This window comes from Hevea brasiliensis, chromosome 6 (genome assembly GCF_030052815.1).
Source record: "Hevea brasiliensis isolate MT/VB/25A 57/8 chromosome 6, ASM3005281v1, whole genome shotgun sequence".
Classification (NCBI taxonomy): Eukaryota; Viridiplantae; Streptophyta; class Magnoliopsida; order Malpighiales; family Euphorbiaceae; genus Hevea; species Hevea brasiliensis.
In genome coordinates, this window is record NC_079498.1 from 107,053,754 (window position 1) to 107,076,368 (window position 22,615).

At 34.7% G+C, this 22,615-nt stretch overlaps 3 protein-coding genes across 5 annotated transcripts in view; 2 read left to right on the plus strand and 1 right to left on the minus strand.

The window, feature by feature from the left end:
• Positions 1-1,833: 1,833 nt before the first annotated feature.
• LOC110664722 (oligouridylate-binding protein 1B) lies at positions 1,834-7,380 on the plus strand. 2 transcript variants are annotated; one of them, XM_021824556.2, is made up of 12 exons: positions 1,834-2,135; positions 3,710-3,771; positions 4,156-4,258; positions 4,407-4,483; positions 4,581-4,642; positions 4,734-4,821; positions 4,966-5,041; positions 5,123-5,153; positions 5,713-5,832; positions 6,118-6,203; positions 6,430-6,606; positions 6,823-7,380. In XM_021824556.2, exons 1-12 carry the CDS (start codon positions 2,034-2,036, stop codon positions 6,859-6,861), a joined length of 1,023 nt encoding a protein of 340 aa, XP_021680248.2. In that variant the 5' UTR covers positions 1,834-2,033; the 3' UTR covers positions 6,862-7,380. The 2 variants fall into 2 exon arrangements, with proteins under 2 accessions (XP_021680248.2, XP_021680238.2); XM_021824546.2 differs by having other exon boundaries at positions 1,835-2,135; positions 6,759-7,380.
• Positions 7,381-8,182: 802 nt separating this feature from the next.
• Positions 8,183-11,933, minus strand: LOC110664734 (protein FLUORESCENT IN BLUE LIGHT, chloroplastic). 2 transcript variants are annotated; one of them, XM_058149137.1, is made up of 5 exons: positions 11,775-11,933; positions 11,165-11,325; positions 9,456-9,615; positions 8,910-9,230; positions 8,183-8,616 (listed from the first exon to the last, which is right to left on the minus strand). In XM_058149137.1, exons 1-5 carry the CDS (start codon positions 11,929-11,931, stop codon positions 8,414-8,416), a joined length of 1,002 nt encoding a protein of 333 aa, XP_058005120.1. In that variant the 5' UTR covers positions 11,932-11,933; the 3' UTR covers positions 8,183-8,413. The 2 variants fall into 2 exon arrangements, with proteins under 2 accessions (XP_058005120.1, XP_058005121.1); XM_058149138.1 differs by lacking the exon at positions 9,456-9,615 and having other exon boundaries at positions 11,173-11,325.
• Positions 11,934-12,192: 259 nt separating this feature from the next.
• The window catches only part of LOC110664751 (nuclear pore complex protein NUP107), a 37,850-nt gene continuing 27,427 nt past the window's right edge, over positions 12,193-22,615 (plus strand). The window contains exons 1-14 of the mRNA XM_021824592.2: positions 12,193-12,504; positions 13,152-13,531; positions 14,820-14,889; positions 15,311-15,426; positions 17,482-17,513; positions 17,644-17,769; positions 19,610-19,768; positions 20,024-20,116; positions 20,207-20,374; positions 20,762-20,860; positions 21,285-21,520; positions 21,615-21,672; positions 22,044-22,132; positions 22,301-22,432. Of these exons, the coding sequence (XP_021680284.2) occupies positions 12,437-12,504; positions 13,152-13,531; positions 14,820-14,889; positions 15,311-15,426; positions 17,482-17,513; positions 17,644-17,769; positions 19,610-19,768; positions 20,024-20,116; positions 20,207-20,374; positions 20,762-20,860; positions 21,285-21,520; positions 21,615-21,672; positions 22,044-22,132; positions 22,301-22,432 (1,826 nt within the window). The 5' untranslated portion in view covers positions 12,193-12,436. The remainder of the gene's footprint in view (positions 12,505-13,151; positions 13,532-14,819; positions 14,890-15,310; positions 15,427-17,481; positions 17,514-17,643; positions 17,770-19,609; positions 19,769-20,023; positions 20,117-20,206; positions 20,375-20,761; positions 20,861-21,284; positions 21,521-21,614; positions 21,673-22,043; positions 22,133-22,300; positions 22,433-22,615) is intronic.

A 22,615-nucleotide genomic window follows, 5' to 3' on the forward strand; every position in this document is an offset into this window, starting at 1 on the left:
TAATAGCTGTCAATTATTTTATTAACGATTAAATATTAATTATTAGTAATTAATTATTTATATATTAATATGAAGCAGAAGTGTTCGATAAAAATAATTATTAAATTAATAATTAAATATAAAAATAATTGTATCATCTCATTGATTAGATTAAAATACTATCTCAACCTTCAAGAGGGACAAATTTTTCTTGAATCACTCATTAAATATTTAAACAGTATTATAAAATGTCATCAAACAGTATAAATAAGAGATATAATATTTTAATTATAATTAAAATATTAAATATTATTTTACAAGCTGTTGCTGGATAGTGCCAATTCATATAATTAAGTTTATAGTTCGTCTCTCCCTCCTCTAATATATTCATACAAAGAAGTGGAAAAAATTTCTCTCTATAGTGAATTAATACTAAAATCAAAATTTTAATTAAAAACTATGCAATTTGATTTTATATTATTAATTTTAAAAATTAAAAATAACCAAATCCAATTTCATGTACTTAAAAATTATCACGATTTTATTGAACAGTGCCATATTTTGTCTCTAACCTTGGGTGTGTATTTGCATATTAAAAAAAAAAAAAAAGATAGAGCAGGCCTGGTTTTGCAACTGGCCAGGAAACGGAGCCTACTGCCAGGCAGTTGTGCGCATTTTTTTGCCCATTGGCCTCAGACACATATCCATCCCTTCCAGCCCTTAGGTCCAAGCAAAACATGGGTTTTAAAACTACATTCGAACCCAATTAAAAAAAAAAAAAAATTCTGTGAGTGACTCCTGCTTGGTTGATTTGAGAACGCCAAACCCAAAAATGGGTTATGTTGCTCTCTAATGATAATGCCTGGGACAGTGTCACAATTAATCCTGGATTGCTATAGCCTAGCCCAAATTAGGCCCAGGGGATCCAAGAATTACATTAATTCATTATAATTATACTGATGATAGGTTGGATTAGCCCTTTTTTTTAATAATTTTTTTTAAAAGAAAAAATTTCCTCATCCCTACTCTCAACTTTCACAAATTCAAAGAAGGCACATAAGCACTTTACAAGAAAGTTAAAAAAAAAAGGGCAAAAAGGCCTGCTCTCTAAGTTATGCGTTTGGTGGTGCCAAAATTTGTACAATATGTTTGTGTTTTCTGTTACTTGAATGTACACGTGTGTTTGTGGGGAAAAATTTAAAGTGAGTTTGTTTATCAGTGTAAGCTTATAAAAATTAGTATATTTTAATAAAATAATATACTTTCTACTCAATTCGAATATGTGTATATTTATCTTCGACAAAAAAAAAATCTAATAAAATGAGATTTCAATGATTTTAGATTAATTTTCATATTTTAAAAATGACTTTTTAAGCAATTTTAAAAGTAACACTTTCACATAAAATTGTAAAAAATGATTTTATTTTATGTTGATAAAAAAAACCAAAATTTTTAAAAATAACTAATATCAATTTCTATTAGAGTTTTAACATTTAAAATGTTATATATTGAGGCTTAAATAATGTTATATAAAAATTAATGAAAAATTGTGAAAATCCTTTAAATACTTTATTTTAAAAGTTAGTCCTTCAATTGAGACTTGCCACAATGCTATATAATTTTTAATTATTCCCCAAAAAACAAAATAATTAAACTTAGCGCCCTCCATCACCCAATAACATCTCGCCACGAAGCTACTGCTTTTTTACCCATGCGAGCACAATGGCAAGCAATCTGCGTCAGTGACAGCTCTTTACATTTTATTGGATGCTTCATTAAACTTTCGAAGAAGAACTGTGAGGTTATCATCCTCTCATTGGAGAAATAAAATCCAAGTATAAATACTTAACTTGGAGGCGCTCGTTTCTCTCTCTCTCTCTCTCTCACTCCTTCAGAGGGGCGTCTCTACCCGTCTCGTTCTTTCATTTTCGCTTTTTTCTCCCTTTGAGGCCCCATTTACTTCGAACCCTAAAAAATAAAAGAAGAGAGAAAGGAAAGCACCAACTTTTCTCGGGAAACAAACACACAGATTTCCCTTTCTACAACACAAAAAAATGCAGCACCAGAGGCTTAAACAGCAGCAACAAGCTCTGATGCAACAAGCTCTTCTTCAACAACAGTCTCTCTACCACCCTGGCCTTCTCGCTCCTCCTCAGGTTATTTCTATCTCTTTTGTATTCCGCAATTTCTCTGCTTCTCGAATCATCTATAGGATTGCGTTTCTGTCTTTGAATATTTTGTTACTTGATTTTGATTGTTTTCGAGGTTTTTTTTTCTCTTTGTTTGATTGGGTTGTTCGAGATAGGGTTAGGTTTTGGTAGCTAAGAGGTTTGATTGTTTGTGATTTCTGTACCATTTACGTTTTTGAATTCCTCGGTTTATGGATGTTATTGCTGTCTTCATTGTAATGTTAGGGTTTTAAATTTGGTATAGTTATTTACTTTTTTTTTTCTAAACACCCCCCCCCCCCCCTCTTACCCATCTCTCTCTCTCTCTTTGTATGGGGGTATTGTTGCAAATGAATGGGAAGTTAACCTTGCTGTGTTATGCTATGTGCTAGTTGGGCTTTGCTATATGGTGACATTGTTGAGCTGCTAAATTGGTTTTAATTTAGTTCACTTCTTTTATATTCCTGTAGATATGCAGAAATGATAGGACTTTGTTGTTTGATGAAGATCAAATTTTTGCTTTTTTCCTAGATTACTTAAATTAGTACTCTACTAGTCTTTGATTTGCTTCTTGATCGTCACTAAATTTTAGTTATTTTGGCTCAATTTGTTAGACGTTGTTGTGGTGTCCTTTGTCTTTCCAGGCTTGTCAAAATACTTTCAAGCAAGTTCAGTCCAAGTCAAAATGAAATAATGGCTGGTGTAGACTCCATTATTACATTGAGCCATGTTTATTAATTAGGCTTGAATACTTCAACATTATTTGAGTTGCACAATCAGTTTGAATATCACTAGTTTTTCATGTTCCTCTCAAAAAAAATCCAAATCTTGGCTCCTTTTTTCTTTACATCCATGGTACTTGCAACATGCAATATTCTTTGTAGGCTGTCTGATAACATGGGAAGTGTATAGTTTCTGTCACCATTAACATGATGAAATCAAACTAACCCTTGTTTTGTCGTTTTAATAAACTTAAAGAGAATGTCACAATTTTCATTCTAATGTTATATGCTGTAAACAACTAAAAAAGTTGGATTTTTAGCTTTGCCTTCTGGAACTTCTTTAAGAAAAGCACAAGAAACTGTGATTAATTTGTGTTGGGTTAAAGATCTGAAGCTTTGAGTTCCATCTAGGAAATCAATGGGAGTTTCTTTTTGAATTTTGTGCTCTTAACTTGACCAATGAATTTAACAGTATACCAGTAAAAAAAAGGGGATAGTGGAGTATAATTGATGACGACTTAAATATTGATTTTGTTTGTATGTTTTCTATCTAGTTATGAGTCACTCAGGCCATAATTTGGATTTGTTAAGAGAACCGTGTTGTCTTATTCTTTTAGGTTTGATTAACATGCATAATTTTCTGTGGATCTGTGGGATTTCTTTTCTTGTCTTTTCTTTTCTTTTTTTTTTTTTTTTAATGTTTGCAATGTAGTCATAATACCTCATGAACTTTTCTTTTGGGTTAAAATGCTTCAGATTTGGGTAGATTAAGGAGGGGATTTTTCTTGTATTTAATTCATTTTTTTATTTTCTTTTCGTTTTTACATTTTTATTTTGCAGATTGAGCCAATTCCCAGTGGAAATCTGCCTCCTGGTTTTGATCCAAGCACTTGCCGCAGTGTGTGAGTGTTTGCCTGAAATTTTTCCTTTTCCTTTTTATTTTTTTAAAATTTTGTTTCTTTTTGTTTCTTTGTATTCTTACCATCTCATCCACATGCTTATACAACTGCTTATGTCGCTTCTACTTTTCTTATCTATGAAGCAGTGGTGCTTTTCTTCACCAACTTGGTTGTTTGTAATGGTTGCCATTGTGTAGTGTTAGTAGTTAATACTCTCTACCTGTACTTGTTTTTCAACAATACCTCAAACTACATGAAAATGTGATAGCTACTTGTGTGTTTTCTCTTGTTTTTGATAATTGACAAAGGTCACTTATAATTTCATTTATTTTCTTTTTTTTCTTTTTTTTAAAAACTTCTAGTTTCTTTATTTTTGAAAAAATGCAGCTATGTGGGAAATATCCATACACAGGTAACTGAACCACTTCTCCAAGAAGTTTTTGCAAGTACTGGTCCTGTTGAAGGCTGTAAGCTTATTAGAAAGGAAAAGGTATGGCTTCAATTGCCTAAATATGGTTGACCTTTTATATACTCTCCTCCTTAATTGTTATGCATTGATATGAAAGATTTAATTTGCCATTTTTACAATCCAGCTCTTTGCAATGTTTTTGACATCTCCTTTGTATCTGTTTATGCAGTCATCCTATGGATTTGTCCACTACTTTGATCGCAGATCAGCTGCTCTTGCTATATTATCTCTTAATGGAAGGCATCTGTATGTAGCTAGCTCTCAATTTTCTGTTGGTTTGCTCTACTACTACTGGTCTGCTGTTACTTTATTTTATCCTTATTTGTTATTTTGTGATTTGCAGATTTGGGCAGCCTATCAAAGTTAATTGGGCATATGCTAGTAGTCAGCGGGAAGATACATCAGGTTGGTTCTTGGTTGACTTTGAAATTTTCATACTTAATCAATATATGTAATTTTGGTTGTTTATAATCTTGTACTTGTTTATGATGTACAGGTCATTACAACATTTTTGTTGGAGATCTTAGTCCTGAGGTTACTGATGCAACCCTTTTTGCCTGCTTTTCAGTTTATGCCAGTTGTTCGTAAGTCTTTTCCCTCCCTTCGATATTTGTGTGCTTGATGGGCTAATTTAGCATTTTGAATTTATGAAGTTCTGAAAAAAATATTATATGATTCTAATTGGTGTTCAAAGTGGAGGACCATCCCTGACTTTGTGCTGGTTCCAGAGATGCAAGGGTTATGTGGGATCAGAAGACTGGGCGTTCAAGAGGTTTTGGGTTTGTCTCTTTCCGGAATCAACAGGTGGTGTTTTCATAATGAGTGTTTCTTCTCTATATTAAATTAGGCCTTATCATGACACTAACAATTGTAATTTCTATTCAGGAAGCCCAAAGTGCGATAAATGACTTAACAGGTATGGATGATGGGAACTAATGAAATTTGTTTAATAGTTTGAGCTTGAGGATTAGTACTCTAGTATTAAAATTCATGTGCTGTAATGATCATCCAAAGAAGTCTAATGAGGGAATTCTTTTTCTACTTAATCACATTGTTAACTTAGTAAATACTGCTCAACCTAATCACTTTCTCGAATTGGAAAGATGCAATGTGCTATCTTCAGTTTACCTTGTTATTTACTTGCTATCAAATTACTTGCAAAGTCATGTATGAATAAATATCTCCTCAGCTGGTAATGGTAATAAGGAAAATTAAAATTGTAATACTAGCAATATTAATGCAGGATTGGTTTCAAACAGAACAGAGCTGAATGGCAAAAAAAGATCCATGTAGCCAATCCTAATTAATTTGGGATTAAGATTTAGCTGTTGTTGTTGCAATACTAGCAATATTAGCATATACATATACTAGTTTTAACCCAGTCTCAACTCTGTCTCTGTGTTTGAAGAAGGCTAATAATTTTGCTTGCACCCATATGCATGGCAATAATGTTTGCTTGTCTGTCTCATTTCTAGGGAAGTGGCTTGGGAGCAGACAGATTCGTTGTAACTGGGCCACGAAAGGTGCTGGTGCCAATGATGACAAACAAAGCTCTGATGCTAAAAGTGTGGTGGAACTAACAAATGGTGCCTCAGGTTAGTTGGTCTGGATCTTATGATGAGAATTAATGGTATATGTTTTTAGCATTCTAGGGTTTTATCTTCTGAGATGTGTGCGGATCATCATTATTCTGTTCTGGAATATGGTGATTTCTAGTATCTTGTGGATCAATGCCTGATGCTTTACTAGCGACAATAATTTGTTTTCATTTTTTTATTGTCCTATTGTTTATGTAGGGCTTGATATATGTAATTTTCCTGCCACAAAGGCAAACAAATATGAAAGTTCAACTAACAAATTTTTTCCCTTGATATGTGCAGAAGAGGGTAAAGAGACAGCTAATAATGAGGCCCCAGAAAACAATCCTCAGTATACAACTGTTTACGTGGGAAATCTGGCTCCAGATGTAAGAAATTTTTCTACCTATCCTTTGGTTTGATGCTTATGCATTGTGTTGGCATGTATGTATGTGTGATTGTGTTTTAATGAGTTCTCATAAAAGGAAAATGTGTTTTGCTTCATTTAATGTATAGAAGCCAGCAAAACTTTGTGACATCTTAGAAAATACGGCTTTTGTGGTATCTTAGAAAATCTGGCTTACAATTTCTAAGAATTTATGTTCTGTTTGGCAGGTTACCCAGCTTGATCTCCACCGCCACTTCCATTCTCTTGGTGCTGGAGTTATTGAGGAGGTCAGAGTCCAGAGGGATAAAGGATTTGGATTTGTGAGATACAGTACTCATGCTGAGGCAGCTTTAGCTATTCAGATGGGAAACACCCAGTCGATTCTTTGTGGCAAACAAGTAAAGGTATGCCTAATTGTGATTTTTACCTTTATATCTATAGGTATAATTTTGATGTGCTGGAAAGAGATGTATTTTCATGTGATAGAAAACTTGAAGGAGACCTTTTTCCATTGTAGTTGGAAACTTATTTTCAAATGTTTTTCTTGTGCTTGTAGTGCTCTTGGGGTAGCAAGCCTACTCCACCAGGGACAAATTCTAACCCACTGCCCCCACCTGCAGCTGCACCTTTGCCAGGCCTCTCAGCTGCTGACCTTTTGACATATGAGCGGCAACTAGCAATGGGCAAGATGGGTGGTGTCCATGCCTTAATGCATCCTCAAGGGCAGCATCCTCTTAAACAAGCTGCAATGGGAATGGGTGCAGCTGGAGCAAGCCAGGCAATATACGATGGTGGGTTTCAGAATGTTGCTGCTGCCCAGCAACTTATGTACTACCAGTAATGATATAAGTTAGCGCCATACCTTTCTTACTGCCTTTGCAGGTGTTATTCAAGTCTTAAACGATTAGGAAATCTTTTTTATGTTCTCTTCATCCTGCAGTGGGGTTATCTGCATATTTATATCATATGCTTGCCATTTGTATGGATGTATACATATTATGTATTTTCTTCTTTTTATTTTCGACCATGTGGGGATGAGTATCATCTACCAAGTAGGGTTGAGTGATTGTGGTGAGGGAATGAGCTGTCTAGCATGGACACTAGTTTGCTTTAATAGCTTTGACTGTCTTGATATTTCTTTGTTGTATGAGCATTTTATTAAGAGTTGTTTCACATTATGTGATGGTTGAGGTGTGGAATGTTCAGCTTACCAGCTTTTGTTCTTTTTTCCTGTTACGATGTCTACAAACTAGAGCAATAACATGTAACGCAGGCAGTTACCTTTGTGCCCGCGGGCAATGCTGTGGGGGATTAGTCAGTATACACAGTATACATGCATCATACACCCTCACTAACAATAATGTGGGTTTAACATTATAGAATTTTCCCGATGTCCTATGGGGGCCTGTAAGTTTTCCGGCTAACCTAACTAAGTTCTTAAAGGCCTGTTTGGATGAGGGTGAAGGAGTAAATAATGATAAGGAATGATAAGTAATTATTTTACCAGAGTTGAATTAATGAAGGGTAAGGATAAGTAAGAAAAAGTCTTATCTATTCTTTCACTTCAAATTTTAAATTTTTTTCTTTTATTTTTTAAATCTCAATTTTTTTTTACATCTTAAATTTGTGGTAAGAGTGATAAGAAGGGAAAAAGATTAGTTGTGAATATTTTTATTTTTATATCTCTTAAATTTACCCCTCTTTCATATCTCTCCAAACATAAAGAATATACATCAAATCTCTTTATCTTTCTATTAATTCACTTATTTTCAAACATATTACAACTCTCCTTACTATTTTCCTTCCTCATCCTTTCTTATCTTTCTATTCCCTTTCTTATCCTCCTATTACTTATTCTTTCCTTACCATATCTAAACAGACTCTAAGATGCTATCTATTCAATAAATTTAAATGGTTTTCTAATTGAAGTTTTGCCAATGCCCATTCATAGTTGGCCATGAAATTGTACAAAGCAATATATATGAGCAAGTGGTTGCTAAATCTATTATAGCAGATTAAACAGTGACCGATGAAAAACAAATTAATAATACCAAATAAATTAACTAGAGGTGTCATTCTGCATTGGGTGGTTAACTTGGTTACAAACTTGTGATGAAAAAAAAAAAGAAAGAACTAACTCATCTGCATGCAGAGCCTCTATGATGATCTACCCTACTGATAAAGATAAAATGATCAGGACGTGTAAACCCCTCAGTCTGTTTCCAACCTTGCAATGTACTTGTCATAGAATTTGCCAGCACGCTCAAGGTCTCCAAGTTCAGTATAACAATCTGCTATTGCCCCGTAAGCCTCTGTGTTCCCAGAGTTCTCTCCTTCTCGTTCAGAGATCGCAAGAACCAATGAGTGATATTTAATGGCTTCACGATACTTTCCCTGCCTTTGCAGTGAGGCCCCTGACAAAGCAGATTAAGATTAGCTGTAAAAATGTGATTGCAGATAAAAATGATCAAGGACGTGAAGACATTAACTTTTATTTGCAAGCTCAAACAGAAATGAAGATGAGAAAAACTGTAAGTAGCTAATAGTTTGAAAAAGATTCATCTCAACAAGAGGCCATCTAAGGACTTATTATTAAAAGCTTGGGTCAACAAGATCCAAAGCACTTTCATGAAATGGGACAATAACTTTTTATTTGTTGCTTGATTGTTTATAAGAATATATCATATGGCAAAGGAGTTAGACACACCTAAACCTCTTGCAGCCTTCTTCTCCTCTATTGAATCCTTTAGACTCTGAGCAAGCTCAAGAGCTGTCTTAAACTCTACAAATGCCTTCTCTGGATCTTGATTCCTCAAAAAATTCTTTCCAGTTTTTAACCGAGAAATCAATTCCTGCTTTCTTGGATCAACAATCACTTCATTCTCTGCAATTCTACTACCAATAGGAGCATAACTCAAGCTGGGGGCGTAGGACTCAATTTTAGCCTGCCTCCTTAGAGCTGCATTGATTTGGCGCAATTGTTCATTCAGCCGTTCCAACTCCCCTCTCCTCTGTCGTGCAAGCAATCCTGTTGTACAGGAAATGAATTATTACAGCAAGAACAATGTATATCACACAGCTTTAAGTAATCATTTTCAAAGTGAGCGAGTAAGAACCATCAATAAAACAGAGAACAAGCATGGGAAGACATGAGAGGCTCCCACACTCATCTCCTGTATATTTTCATTGGTGCAAACCCTCACTTCTTGAAATTGAAGATATAGAACTTCCTCTCACATAAAAGGCACCATACCTCCAACAGTAGCTCCTATGAGAGCCACAAATAGTAGCAAAGGCATGTTGAAGAAAGAATTGTCAGCCTCACATGTTTCAGCTAAAGCTTCAAAAGGGGTAGTCCACATCAAGGCATTAACAAAAAATGCCATTGCCGAGGATCTCAATTTTAAATCACCCTGCAAAGAGAATGGTGTATTGTTGTCGTAACACTAGTTACTGCTATGGGAGACCTAATCCATCTTAATGGAAAGAAATTCAGACATACAAAGGCAACATAGAGCAAGAATATTTTTCTAGAATTCCAAATATTTTTATGGATTTTATCATCTTCCCTGCTTACATTATCAGCAATCTCATTGCGTTTGAAGCAATGATATAAAGGTTGGGAAACACAATGTATCTAAACCCACTCCTCTTTTCGCCTTCTGGAATGGTAGTTTAACTAGGGAAAACAGCATGGTGCTTTATTGGAATTGCCCGTAAATGCTATACTACAGTGGTCAGGTGCCAAATAGCACAAAACAATGTTCTCTCAGTCCTGAACCTTACCCTTTGGTTGGATGTGTGGAAAATAGGGGTTTACAATTCTAGTTTCGGTTCGAGGTCTGCCTAGGAATCGGCACCTTCGTTGTTTCGGTTTCAGTTTGGCTTTGTATGGTTCCAGTTCGGTTTTTAATTCTTGAAACAATTTATCTCCATAAAAAAGTTATACTTTAATTATCATTTAAGTTTTGAAGTAGGTTATTAATACATAATATATTATATAATATATCTTCCAACTATTTCTAAATTATTTAATATTTAACTATAAGGTACATATATAATTTAAGATTCTACATATTATATAATATAATAGTATAAGTATATCATATAATATACCTTTTAACTATTGATTAATTATATAAACTTTAACCATAAGATAAAAAATAATTATGAATTAAGCATTTAATTATTAAATAATGCAGAGAAATAAAAGATAATATTGGGTTGTACATCAATAATTGTATCTATTACAATTTTAATTGCATGTAAATATATAATTATATTGAAAGTATACAATACTACCATAAAAAATCATAAAAAAAAATATATGCATAAAATTGATTCTCGGTTCGATTCCAGTTTAGTTCTTAGCGAAGAATCAGAATCAAACCAAAGCATTAAAATAAGTTCGGTATGGTATAATTACGATTCTGATCGGCTTATTATGGTTCAGGACCCCAAAGAACCATGCACACCCTCAGTGGAAAATAAAGCAAAGGAAAATAACTTAAAGAAACAAGGAAGAATAAACACGTTTTCTTGTTTTGAAAAGAGGAGAAAATAAAAATAGGAAAGAAAATAAGTGTTTTTCCCCCATGTTATTTTCTCTCCAATTTGAAGAGAAAATAAAAACAAGTGTGAAGGAAAGTTGCTTTTTCATAAGAAAATTACAAAATTATCCGTTTTATTTAAGTTCTTTTTAAGAACACAGGATAAAATTATAAATTCATTATAACTTTCTTTCCTCTCTTTATTTTAAACCCTTTCCAAACAAGGAAAAATAACTTTATTTTCATTTCTATTTCATTTATTTTCCTCTCATCCAAACAAGAAGTCAAAAAATATTATTTATTTTCCTCCCTACAAGTTTTTGCAAACATAATGTTAACGTTTTTATAAAGCAACAACAAACTAGTTGCAATAATCACAAATAAATAAAAGAAAAGATAACAGAGGACTCACCATCATACCTGATATTTGAATGACTTCTCCTTGCACTGCAGGCCTCAGATGTACACCTTCGGTCTTTGCTAACTTGTGGCGAAAAGGAGATGGTACACTGGAGGCATCTCCAAATGATGTTGCAAACCTTTCCACTTTAAACAAAAGTGAATCCAATTTCCCTGATTCAGCATAATTAAAATTTCACTTCAGATTCATCATGCATGAATACTTATACTACCTTTTTCATTTCCTATCCAAAGGCATTCTAACAATCATGCAATGACCAGCAACTAATTGATCACCAAGAGATGACCTACCAACCCATCTGTTAAATTTACAAAAATCTTAAAACTTTAAACCCAAATTTTATCAAAATTGTACAATTTCAACAAATTTCCTTTCCTATTCCTTCCATAGGTTTAAGACAAGAAAAGCAAATGCTACTGAAACTGAAAAAATAGTCAAAATTAACGTCCACATTCCACAATTCAAGCATCAAGGAACAAACTAATAAAGAAACAGAAATTGAAAAATCAAGTAAAGTATACAAGGGTGAATATTAAACGAAAATGACAAAAATAAGTGGTGAAATGAGGGAAGGAATCGTGTAAGGCGAGGAAGCAAAGACCGGGAAGATGAAGATTGCCGGAGATGACGAGATCGGACGGTGGAGAAGTGACACAATATGGACCGGCAAGGAAGCAAGCGCTACGGATTACTACCGCCATTTGGTTTGAAGAAGATAAAACTGTAGGTGTTGCTCCAGTGGGCTGCCCTTTATACATATGGTGATTTCTGTCAGAACGGGGATAAGATGCTCTTCTGTGTCTCAGAACACACCGTTTTGAGTCAACATATGACTGGAGATAATTACCTTCATTTCTCACCTAAAATTAATTAATATTAAAATAAATAAATATAAAAAATCAGATTATGTGAAATCTACAAAGTTATTAAAATTTTAAAAATATATTAGAAAAAAAATTAAATAAAATCAGGTTATATGTCACAAAAACGATGCGTTTCATATAAACCCGAGTTGGCTGGCTGCGTTGCTGGTTTCTGTTTCTGGCTCAAAATTGAGTTCCATTCCATGTGTGACGCTCACTAGTCTGTAGGGTTTTAGCGACTTCAAAACCCTTTTTCCATGCACATTCCCGCGCTCAAGCATCTAGAGCAAGGGGTTGTAGCTCCACCCAACTGATTACTGAAATTTTAGGGTTTTTCCTCAGGACTGTAATTTGGGAGCGCACCAGTGGTATCTTTTGGGGGTACAAAGTGGACGTTGAAATGGAGGCTTCTCCTAGCTACTTCGATCCCGAAGATCTCACTTCCAGAGAACAGTTTCGCCGTTACGGGTATAATTCCTATTCTCTCCATTTCGTCTTCCTTTTGCTCTTCAATATGTATCTGTTATATAGGATTCTGTGCTGGTGGTGACTTTGGGGAAAGAAACGAAATTGCTTTTCATTTTTGGGTGATTGCTAGGGTTTGATATACTCGTTGTTTAACTTATGGACAGCTTATTTTGAGTTTTCTTTTTTCTGAAAAAAAAAAAACGATGACAAATTTCCTGAATAATGATTGATTGTCTTCTCAAATTCAGCATTTAGTTGAATTGAAATCTCATGAATACCAACGAAACGTGAAGGATTAAGAAAATGAAGCAGATTGATGATTATCATTTTTGGAATTTTAGTTGAAAAGAAAGTTGGGGCCTTAATTATAGGTTAGCTATACATATAATGGGAAAATAATTAAGTCAGATACAGAGGAACTTATAGAAACCTCAGAGTGCTGCAATTGTATAATTTTCCATTCTGCAATTTTACTTGTTGTATTTTCCATTTTGTGTATGTTGCGCTTGGTTAAATATTACTTGCTTCTTTTCTTTATATTTATTTTTTTTCTCTCTCTTTTGACATTGTTCTAGAAAGTCTTTTTAATTGTCATGCAATATTCCCTCCTTGCATATATTGGCACCCAACACATGGATTATGTGCAGGAAAAGGCACTCAACTTCAAGTGTATCACCGCATCAAGACACTTCAGTGTCCAAGTTTAAGGAATCCAGGCTATTGTATGAGGGGCAGAGTATCCACAGCCCGACAAATGCTGCTCTTCTTCTTGAGAATATCAAACAAGAGGCTGATAGTGTCGACACTGATCACTTTGAAGGTACACCCGCAAGGACTCATTCTGCTTTTAAGAGGAGATTGTCCATGGATAGTCACGACATCTCAGAGGTTGATCTTGGTGTTGATTCAATACGATGGCTAGGAAGTGAATCACTTAAAGCTTGCAAGATTGAGGATGAGTCATTGACGGATACCGGAGAGACAATTTTTGGTCTATTTGCATCTCTTCTTGATTCTTCTATCCAAGGTGCTTGAAATAAATTGTGTAATCATATCTTTAGTCTTAAACTTGCAAAATGTCAGACAGATGAAGAAACCACATTGGTTGCTGTAACTGTTGGTAATTCATAGTATTAATCTAAAATTGAAAATGATTATGGACAGATTAGAACTGGTAACAGAGTGATCAATTTGCTTGGTTCATGATAAGGAGCTCATCCAGGAAGTTCTACTCTTATTATTCACTTATAGAATGATTTAGAGAATGGACCATAGGCCTCTCAATTCAGATGTTAAAAAGAAAAATGATTTCAATTCCACACTAGACAATCAACAACATAGTTTCTGGAATAGAATATATGCTATGGAAAGCATGCTGATATATGAGACCTTATGTGATGCTGAAGGCATGGGAATTAGATTATTATTTTATCTGATTTAGTTTGGGTGGGCGTGTTTTTTTTTTCTCCCTTTTTTTTGTGGGGCGGGGGTTTGGTGTCGGGGGGGAGGGGGCAGTCATGGCAAAGACAAGACGAGATTCTCTTTCTCTCTCATTCATTTGATATTGTGAATTGTATTGTTTATGCAGATAAAAGGACAAAATGATGGTGCAAAACTTCATATATATGACCAGTTTGTTAATTTTAGTGCTATACCCAAAATTTTGATATGTATTATAGTTGTGCAGTTGTAGAATGTGCAAGTTTACTTGATTTACTTTGAAACAGTTTTGTGATTTTTCAAAATTCTAATGTTAATGTTTAATGTGTCAATTCTACCAGAAAATTAAGGGCTGTTTGCCATGGCAACTGGCTTTTCTACTTGAGGGAGATAATGTTAAGAATTTGGTGCTTGAGGTTTACGATAACTATTTATTGATTATTTATTTTTCTCATCTTGAGAGGCAGGAGAAATTGAGTGCTGAAAAGAGTATAGGTGCAAATGAAAGCTAAAAGTTTATTGAAATAAATAGATGTATAAATGTTGCCATTTTATTAGCCAAGGAAACTCCTCTAAAAGCTTCGGAATTATAGCACCATAAGAAGGCATAAAAAACTTTCCTGCCCTATAGTAAATATTTACTCAGTTCCTTTCTTAAGTTTGTAAATTCCAATTTTTTGGTCAATCAGGGTTGGCGGAGGAGTCAATCACTCATAGGAGGGAATTCCTTATTCTTGAAAAATTTATGATTGAGAAAACTTCTGTACACATTTTCTTTTGTCATTGTTGATTGTTTAATTCTTATCCTGCTCAAATCTTGAGGAAGCATTAATGATTATTCGCTTATTCATGTCCATGGTTATTTCTTTTTGCAGGATTGATGCCTATTCCTGATTTGATTTTAAGGTTTGAGAAATCATGCAGGAATGTTTCAGAGTCTATTAGGTGTGTCTCAAATATGAGTATATTTACAAGTTTTTATCATTAAATATATGCCTGAATTTTTTTAGTTGCAGTAGACTCTATTATGATAGTGAGTTTTATAAAATATGAAGGAATTTGATTCTGCTGTCTAGTATATTTGATTTGGATGTGGAGATTGTGATTCTTCGATTTCCTGTCATGATCTGAGAATTCTGCATTTAGAACTGTGACTGTCTCATGTCACAAGTTCTTGCTTTGAATGACTGTATTTGGATAGAAGATCATAAGCCACGTTGAGTAAATTATGATTGATCTTTCTGAAGGTTCTTGGATAGTAGATGAAATTTTCATGCATAAAACTTGGTCAATTTATTCATAAATTGTGTAATATCAACATCTTAAGTGGTTATATGACTGCAAATGCTGTGCATTGTTTCCCTAGGTATGGGCCCAACATACGGCATCGGGTTGTAGAGGACAAATTGATGAGGCAGAAGGCCCAGCTTCTGCTTGATGAGGCAGCTACCTGGTCTCTTCTCTGGTACCTATATGGGAAAGGCAATCAATCTTGATACTCTACCATTTTTACTTTCTGCAATTTATCTAAGATGAATTTTTCAAGTATTTCTTCTTTAATTGGGTGTATTATGTTCTTAAGGAGCTGTTTGATAGTGTGCATATCCCCATAAATATTCATCCATATTCTTGGACATGTTTGTGTGCACAGGCACACCCACCCGCGCAAAGGGCAAATTTAGTATATTTGGATATTGAGTATATATGATATTTCATGCGTCATGCATTTGGTATTGATTATGCAAATGTATGAATGTCTTATAAATTTATTTATCATGGTGGATTGATTTTTTTACACCATTGTTATTTTCATTTTAATGATCTCTTTAATAACAGTCAAAATGGAAATAGCGTGAATATAGATTATAGAACAATAGAAAAGAATGTAAATTATACTAGAAGGATTAGATCTTTAGAAGTAAAGGAAGCACTTAAGAGAATGAAAGTAGGTAAAGCCTGTGGACCCGATGAAATACCAATTGAAGTGTGGAAGTATTTGGGAGATATGGGAGTGGCATGGTTAACTAAATTATTTAATAAGATTCTAAACTCAAAGAAAATGCCTGATGAATGGAGGAAGAGTATTTTAGTACCTATTTTTAAAAATAAGGGAGACATACAGAGTTGCTCAAACTATAGGGGAATTAAACTCATGAGCCATACTATGAAGTTGTGGGAGAGAGTTGTGGAGCATCGACTACGTCATGATACTTCTATCTCTCTCAATCAATTTGGTTTCATGCCTGGTCGTTCAACTATGGAAGCGATCTTTCTCATTAGAAGCTTGATGGAGAAATATAGAGATGGGAAGAAAGATCTACACATGGTTTTTATTGATTTGGAGAAGGCTTATGATAGTGTTCCAAGAGAGGTCTTATGGAATGCGTTAGAACAAAAGAGGGTATCTATTAGGTACATACAAGTATTGAAAGATATGTATGAAGGAGCAACTACTATTGTGCGCATAGTGGGAGGGGACACAAGAGATTTTCCGATCTCAATTGGATTACACCAAGGATCAGCCATAAGCCCTTACCTTTTTACATTAGTTTTAGATGAACTGAAACATATACAAGAGAGTATTCCTTGGTGCATGATGTTTGCGGATGATATTGTTCTGATAGATGAGACACGAGGAGTCAATAGGAAGCTAGAACTTTGGAGAAGTACTCTAGAGTCAAAGGGTTTTAAGTTAAGTAGAACGAAGACAGAATACATGCATTGCAAGTTCAGTGAAGGCCAAACTGGTGATAGGGAAGGAGTTAGTTTGAATGGAGTGGCACTGTCCCAAAGTAATCACTTTAAATATCTAGGCTCAGTCCTTCAAGTAGATGGGGGATGTGAGGAGGATGTTAGTCATAGGATTAAAGCCGGATGGTTGAAGTGGAGATGTGCCACGGGAGTTTTATGTGATCGTAAGATTCCCAATAAATTAAAAGGAAAATTTTACCGTCTGACCATACGACCGGCTATGCTATATGGTAGTGAGTGTTGGGCACTGAAAGAGTCGTATGCATCTAAGATAAGAGTTGCAGAGATGAGAATGTTAAGGTGGATGAGTGGTCATACTAGACTAGATAAAGTCCGTAATGAAAGTATTAGAGAAAAGGTAGGAGTGGTGCCAATTGAAGATAAGTTGAGAGAAGGGAGATTGAGGTGGTTTGGTCATGTGAAGCGTAGACATACGGAGGCTCCAGTTAGACAAGTAGAGCACATTAGGCTAGAGGATAGAAAGAAAAAAAGGGGTAGACCTAAATTGACTTGGATGAGAGTAGTACAGCATGACTTAGAAGCATTACACATTTCTGAGGATTTAACCCAAAATCGTTCAGAGTGGAAAAAGCGAATCCATATAGCCGACCCCAAATTTTTTGGGATAAAGGCTTAGTTGAGTTGAGTTGAGTTGAGTATTGTTATTTTCATTTTAAACTTATCACTCCCCTCCCGGTTTTTGTCTCTCGAAGTTTGTGTTTCTACCAAATTTTTTCTAGTTGAGCTTTTGGTTTCATTAATGATGATTTTTCATTTTTCTTGCAGTGACAGAGGAACCTCCTGAAGAGCTTATTGTGGTATTTTCTTCTCTTTTTCCATTTATTATTGAAAAAGAATATCTCTTCCTTTCTAAAATTGTTATGCACTTTGACATTTTATATGATTCAAAGGGTTTATTCTCATTTATGTCTAATTGGCTCATGTCAGTCACCATCAACATCACATTTAGAGGCTTGCCAGTTCGTTGTGAATGATCATACAGCACAGTCATGCCTCCGAATTGTTCAGTGGCTGGAAGGATTAGCCTCTAAAGCCCTTGATTTGGAAAGCAAGGTGATTAGTTTTCAAATTTCTTTAATTTGTTAGTGTTAACTAGTACATGGAGTGCTATAGTCTTTAATAGTTTCATTATATTGGATGATTGGCAAAACCAGTCTTCTCCCACCTGAATTTCCTCCAAAGAATTTTACCCCTGAAAATTTGTGAAATTCTATACGAAGTTTGCATAGATAGTCTTGCTTGAGGTGATTAAAGTGGGATGCTTACTGAGTATGATTAACAAACAGACAGCACCATCTCATATATTTGCTTATTTTACCTTTGTCGCTTTAAGGTAATACTTGTTAGCATTCAGGTGAGGTAGGTGATTATTTCATCATGGTTTCAACTTCGAATGATTGTAGCAATCCTTAATGGTTGAGTTGGGACCTGTTTCACCAATTATCCTTCTCTTATTAGAGTTTGATCTAGTGATCTAGTGCTGTGAAAAGTGTTCATGTGCCATAGGCAAGTATTCATGAAGCCATTCAACTTGGGCACGGAAACATTGGCAAGTTGGAAGTCGGAACTTGTTAATACAATGCCTATGAAAGAAGTCATGGCTCACTTTTGCCTTGTTAAATGTAAATCAGTATCTAATCTAATTGAGACAGATACAGGTAACATGGTTTTGAAAATGCTATGAGTTGAGGACAATGGCTGTCTGAGAGATTGGTGTTTGCAAGGCTGGAAAATTGGTACTGTAGGTTATGCCAAACATAAGAATGTTCATGGCACATTAATGTTCATAGCACATTACATTACATTATTTTCATGATTGTCTCTCGAGTATTGCCTCTGAGAAGTTCAGTTCCTGGTTTTTTCTTCTTTTGGAGACATGTTTTCATGACTACATACTCGAACATTTTTTGGAGTATTTGAACTATCTTTTAAGTAGAGTGCTTTATCCATATTTTCTTTGCAATGAACTGTTGATGCAACCTTTTTCAAATAAGCATTCTTAGCTTTGTTATATAATAGATATGCTTGATGTCATATAAATGCATGCGGGATATATGATGCATGTGTGATTATATTCTTGGACATTCATCATTTTCTACTCACAATGGATTGCCCTTTCCTTATAATCCAGCATGCTTCACCATAACCCTACCAACCCCCACCAAAAAAAAACAAAAAAAAGAGAATGTTTTGCTTGTAGATCATCCTAGTTCTGTGTCTCCCAGTGATGTAGAACCAGGAAGAAGCCATGATCAAGAGAAACAAATTCCCGAGAACCAAGAGAAAATTCTCTATAGGAACAAATTCTCAAATATCTTTTTTAATTATAAATAATGTCATAATAATTAAAGCTACTAAATAACAGAAAAACTAGGACTATTATAGAATCTGCAACCCTAGTTACATTAGGATTAGAAACCTTTTCTCATTTCTAATTAAGAATTCAAAACAAACTTAAACTAAAATAATAATAATAAATCTAATAATAATAAAATTCCTAAATAATAAAACTCTAAACTTACTAAATCTGCAACGACTATAATTCCTAAGCTTAATCCATACTGCACCACCCACTAAGCTTAGCTGTTCTCTATATTGATTTACAACATTATAAAGCTTTGTAGATTGGTGTTTGAACTTATGCATCTAGGTATTTAGCAACTGCAACTTTAAACTCCTTTGGAAGGATTAAGATATGGAAAGATAGCCTGGATTTCCTTTCTCCTTCTGCTGAACATTCCTATCTTTTGGATGTTATTGGTGGAATGTTGTCTTAAGTGGTACTTCCCCTTTGTTGAGCAATCTGGGATTTGTACTAAAGCATCACCATAAAAGGTATTGAAATTCTGAGAGTTCTTTAGTTGTCTTTGACATGTATTTATTAATATTTCAGGTGCGGGGGTCTCATGTTGGTACCTATCTTCCCAATTCTGGAATTTGGCACCATACCCAACGGCTTTTGAAGAAAGGTTCCTTTGGTACTAATACTGTTCAGCACTTGGATTTTGATGCTCCAACTCGTGAACACGCTCATCAGCTACCAGATGATAAAGTACTCTTGCAAATTTAACTATTTTATAAATGCTAATCTGTCTTTATTATGTATTTTTTAACTGCTAGCATGATATCTGTTACTTCAATCTCTGTACGGATGCTAATTTTTATCATAATATTTTATGTAAATTTAAAATGGATGTGAAAGAATTAAAGAATTAAGGTAAAATTTATTTGCTTTTTGCAGCTCCAACGTGTGGGTATATTCTAAAAATACGTAAATCATAATATTTTTGGCATTTTACCTGTGCAGAAACAAGATGAGTCTCTTCTGGAAGATGTCTGGACTCTATTAAGGGCAGGAAGACTGGACGAGGCATGTGACCTTTGCCGGTCTGCTGGACAGGTATTCAAAATTTTAAAGGTTTAAGATCATGGAATATTTCACTTTGTGTTTTATCTTAGCCCTTCTTGATATGCATATCCTTGTTGTCAGCCTTGGAGAGCTGCAACTTTATGTCCTTTTGGGGGGCTGGACCTAGTTCCTTCTGTTGAAGCCCTGGTGAAGAATGGGAAGAACAGAACCCTGCAAGCCATTGAATTGGAAAGTGGCATTGGTCATCAATGGCGCCTTGGGAAATGGGCTTCCTATTGTGCATCAGAGGTAAGGTCCAATGGAGGAGATCAAAAGTTTTCCTGCACCCTTACATTCAGATTTAACATGCTTCACTCCTATTTCTTTTGCTTGTTCTTTTCTCAGTGCATAATATTCTTCTTTTGTAACTACTTTTGTTCCATAGGGAATGCATCCAAATTTCTTCACTGAGAATTTCCTAAATGCACTTTTTGCACTTTTTTTGTTAAAACGGCTCTTTTACCATTCGTGTTTATACCGGAACTTTTATCCCTGTATATATTCATGAGTCTTGACTTCTTTACCTTAATAGAGTAATATGTTGCAAGTTTGTGATGTTATCTTTCATTGTTGATGCAACCAGCATAGTTAGTTTCTCAGAGTTTACTACTTTTTGCTTGTATCCTGGTTTTGAAGAAAATTGCAGAGCAAAATGGTGGAAAATATGAAGTTGCTGTATATGCAGTACAATGCAGTGATCTTAAACGCATGCTTCCAATTTGCACGGACTGGGAGGTATCCCTCTCTCTCTCTCCTGTTGATGTAAAATCCTGGAAATGCTTTTTTTTGGAAATCTTATATAACAAGTATTGCAGATTTTGGTGTTCTCAAAATATTTTGGTCCTACAGCTGTTTCTTTTTTGGGATCATTCATTGATGTGCTCTCTGGTTGCATACCTTGCACAGTGTTGGTGAAGATATGTTTTGGACTTGCTTCACAACTTCTTGCTTTGCTCTTATGTTGCTTATTCTCTAATCAGTTGTGATATAACCAAGAGCAGTAGTCAATGAATTGAGAACTTCTATGAATTGCCGCTGACGTCTGTAGTATGATGCTTTAATTAGTTGCATCTAGTTGTGATATTGCTTCTGTCTTTTTTCGTTTTTATCAGTATCAATTCTGAGAGTAGCTAGAATCTTATCCTCAATGTGTCCGCAGTCAGCATGCTGGGCAATGGCAAAGTCTTGGCTTGATGTTCAGGTAGATTTGGAGCTAGCTCGTTCACAACCTGGTAGAATAGAGCAGCTTAAAAGCTATGGAGATGGTATTGATGGAAGTCCTGAACTAATAAATGGTATGTCTCAGTCTTCCATGGGACCAGAAAATTGGCCACTCCAAGTTTTGAACCAGCAACCACGAAACCTGTCTGCTCTTCTACAGAAACTCCACTCAGGGTATATTTATGATTTACCATTTCAATTTTGTTCTTGTGCAGTATCTTTGGTATGCTTATATATGTGATATTTCCACCTTTTCTACATGATTTAGTGAAATGGTTAATGAAGCTGTTACTCGAGGGTGCAAAGAGCATCAACGGCAAATTGAGGTTTCTCTTTTTATAAAATAATGTTGCACACTTGCATATGGATTTTCATTTCATAGTTGGGACCTCAGAATATTTATTATATATGAAATTAATTACTGTATTCAGGTCTTCAAATTAGGCTTTTCAAATATAATTTCTCAATATATGCATTGTACATTATGCATGGAAAAAGAGGCTGCCCCTTCCACCTTCTTGGCAGTAAAAGGACAAAAAAAAAAAAAAGAAAAAGAAAAACCCCCTTTGAGTTTCCTGTATTTGTAAACTCATGTTACTTTTATTTCCATTACTTATTCAATAAGAATATAATTAGTTCTGGTTTTAAACATTTTGTTTAACCATTTTTTTCCCTCTAAACACACATTGTTTTACAGATGGATCTTATGTTGGGTAACATACCACACCTGTTGGACATGATCTGGTCATGGATAGCACCTTCAGAAGATGATCAAAATGTCTTTAGGTAGTTTATTAGGATTAATCAAGCTAATTTCTTTTTGCAGCATAAACAGTCTGCAGAGGGAACAATGCGTTTCTGAATATTTCCTTTTCCTTTTTTCTCCATTTAAGTCTCTAATTTAACGAGTTCTAAGTTGACTTTTTCACCAATGCGAATTTTGTTTACTGTCAGGCCTCATGGTGATCCTCAAATGATTCGATTTGGTGCTCACCTAGTGCTTGTTCTTAGGTATTTACTTGCTGAGGAAATGAAGGATTCTTTTACAGAGAAGCTTATGAATGTTGGTGACCTTATTCTACATATGTAAGTATTTTCTTGTTACAATCTTACATGGTATGCTGTGTTGGTCTGTGGAAAATGAAAATTTACTTGTTCTAACATGGAAATGAAAAATAGATGAGCACTTGATTAAGTCAAAACAATGTTGTTTTCTCATTAAACTATATGATCAAAATCCCTAATCTCATTAAATAATAACCTCACAAC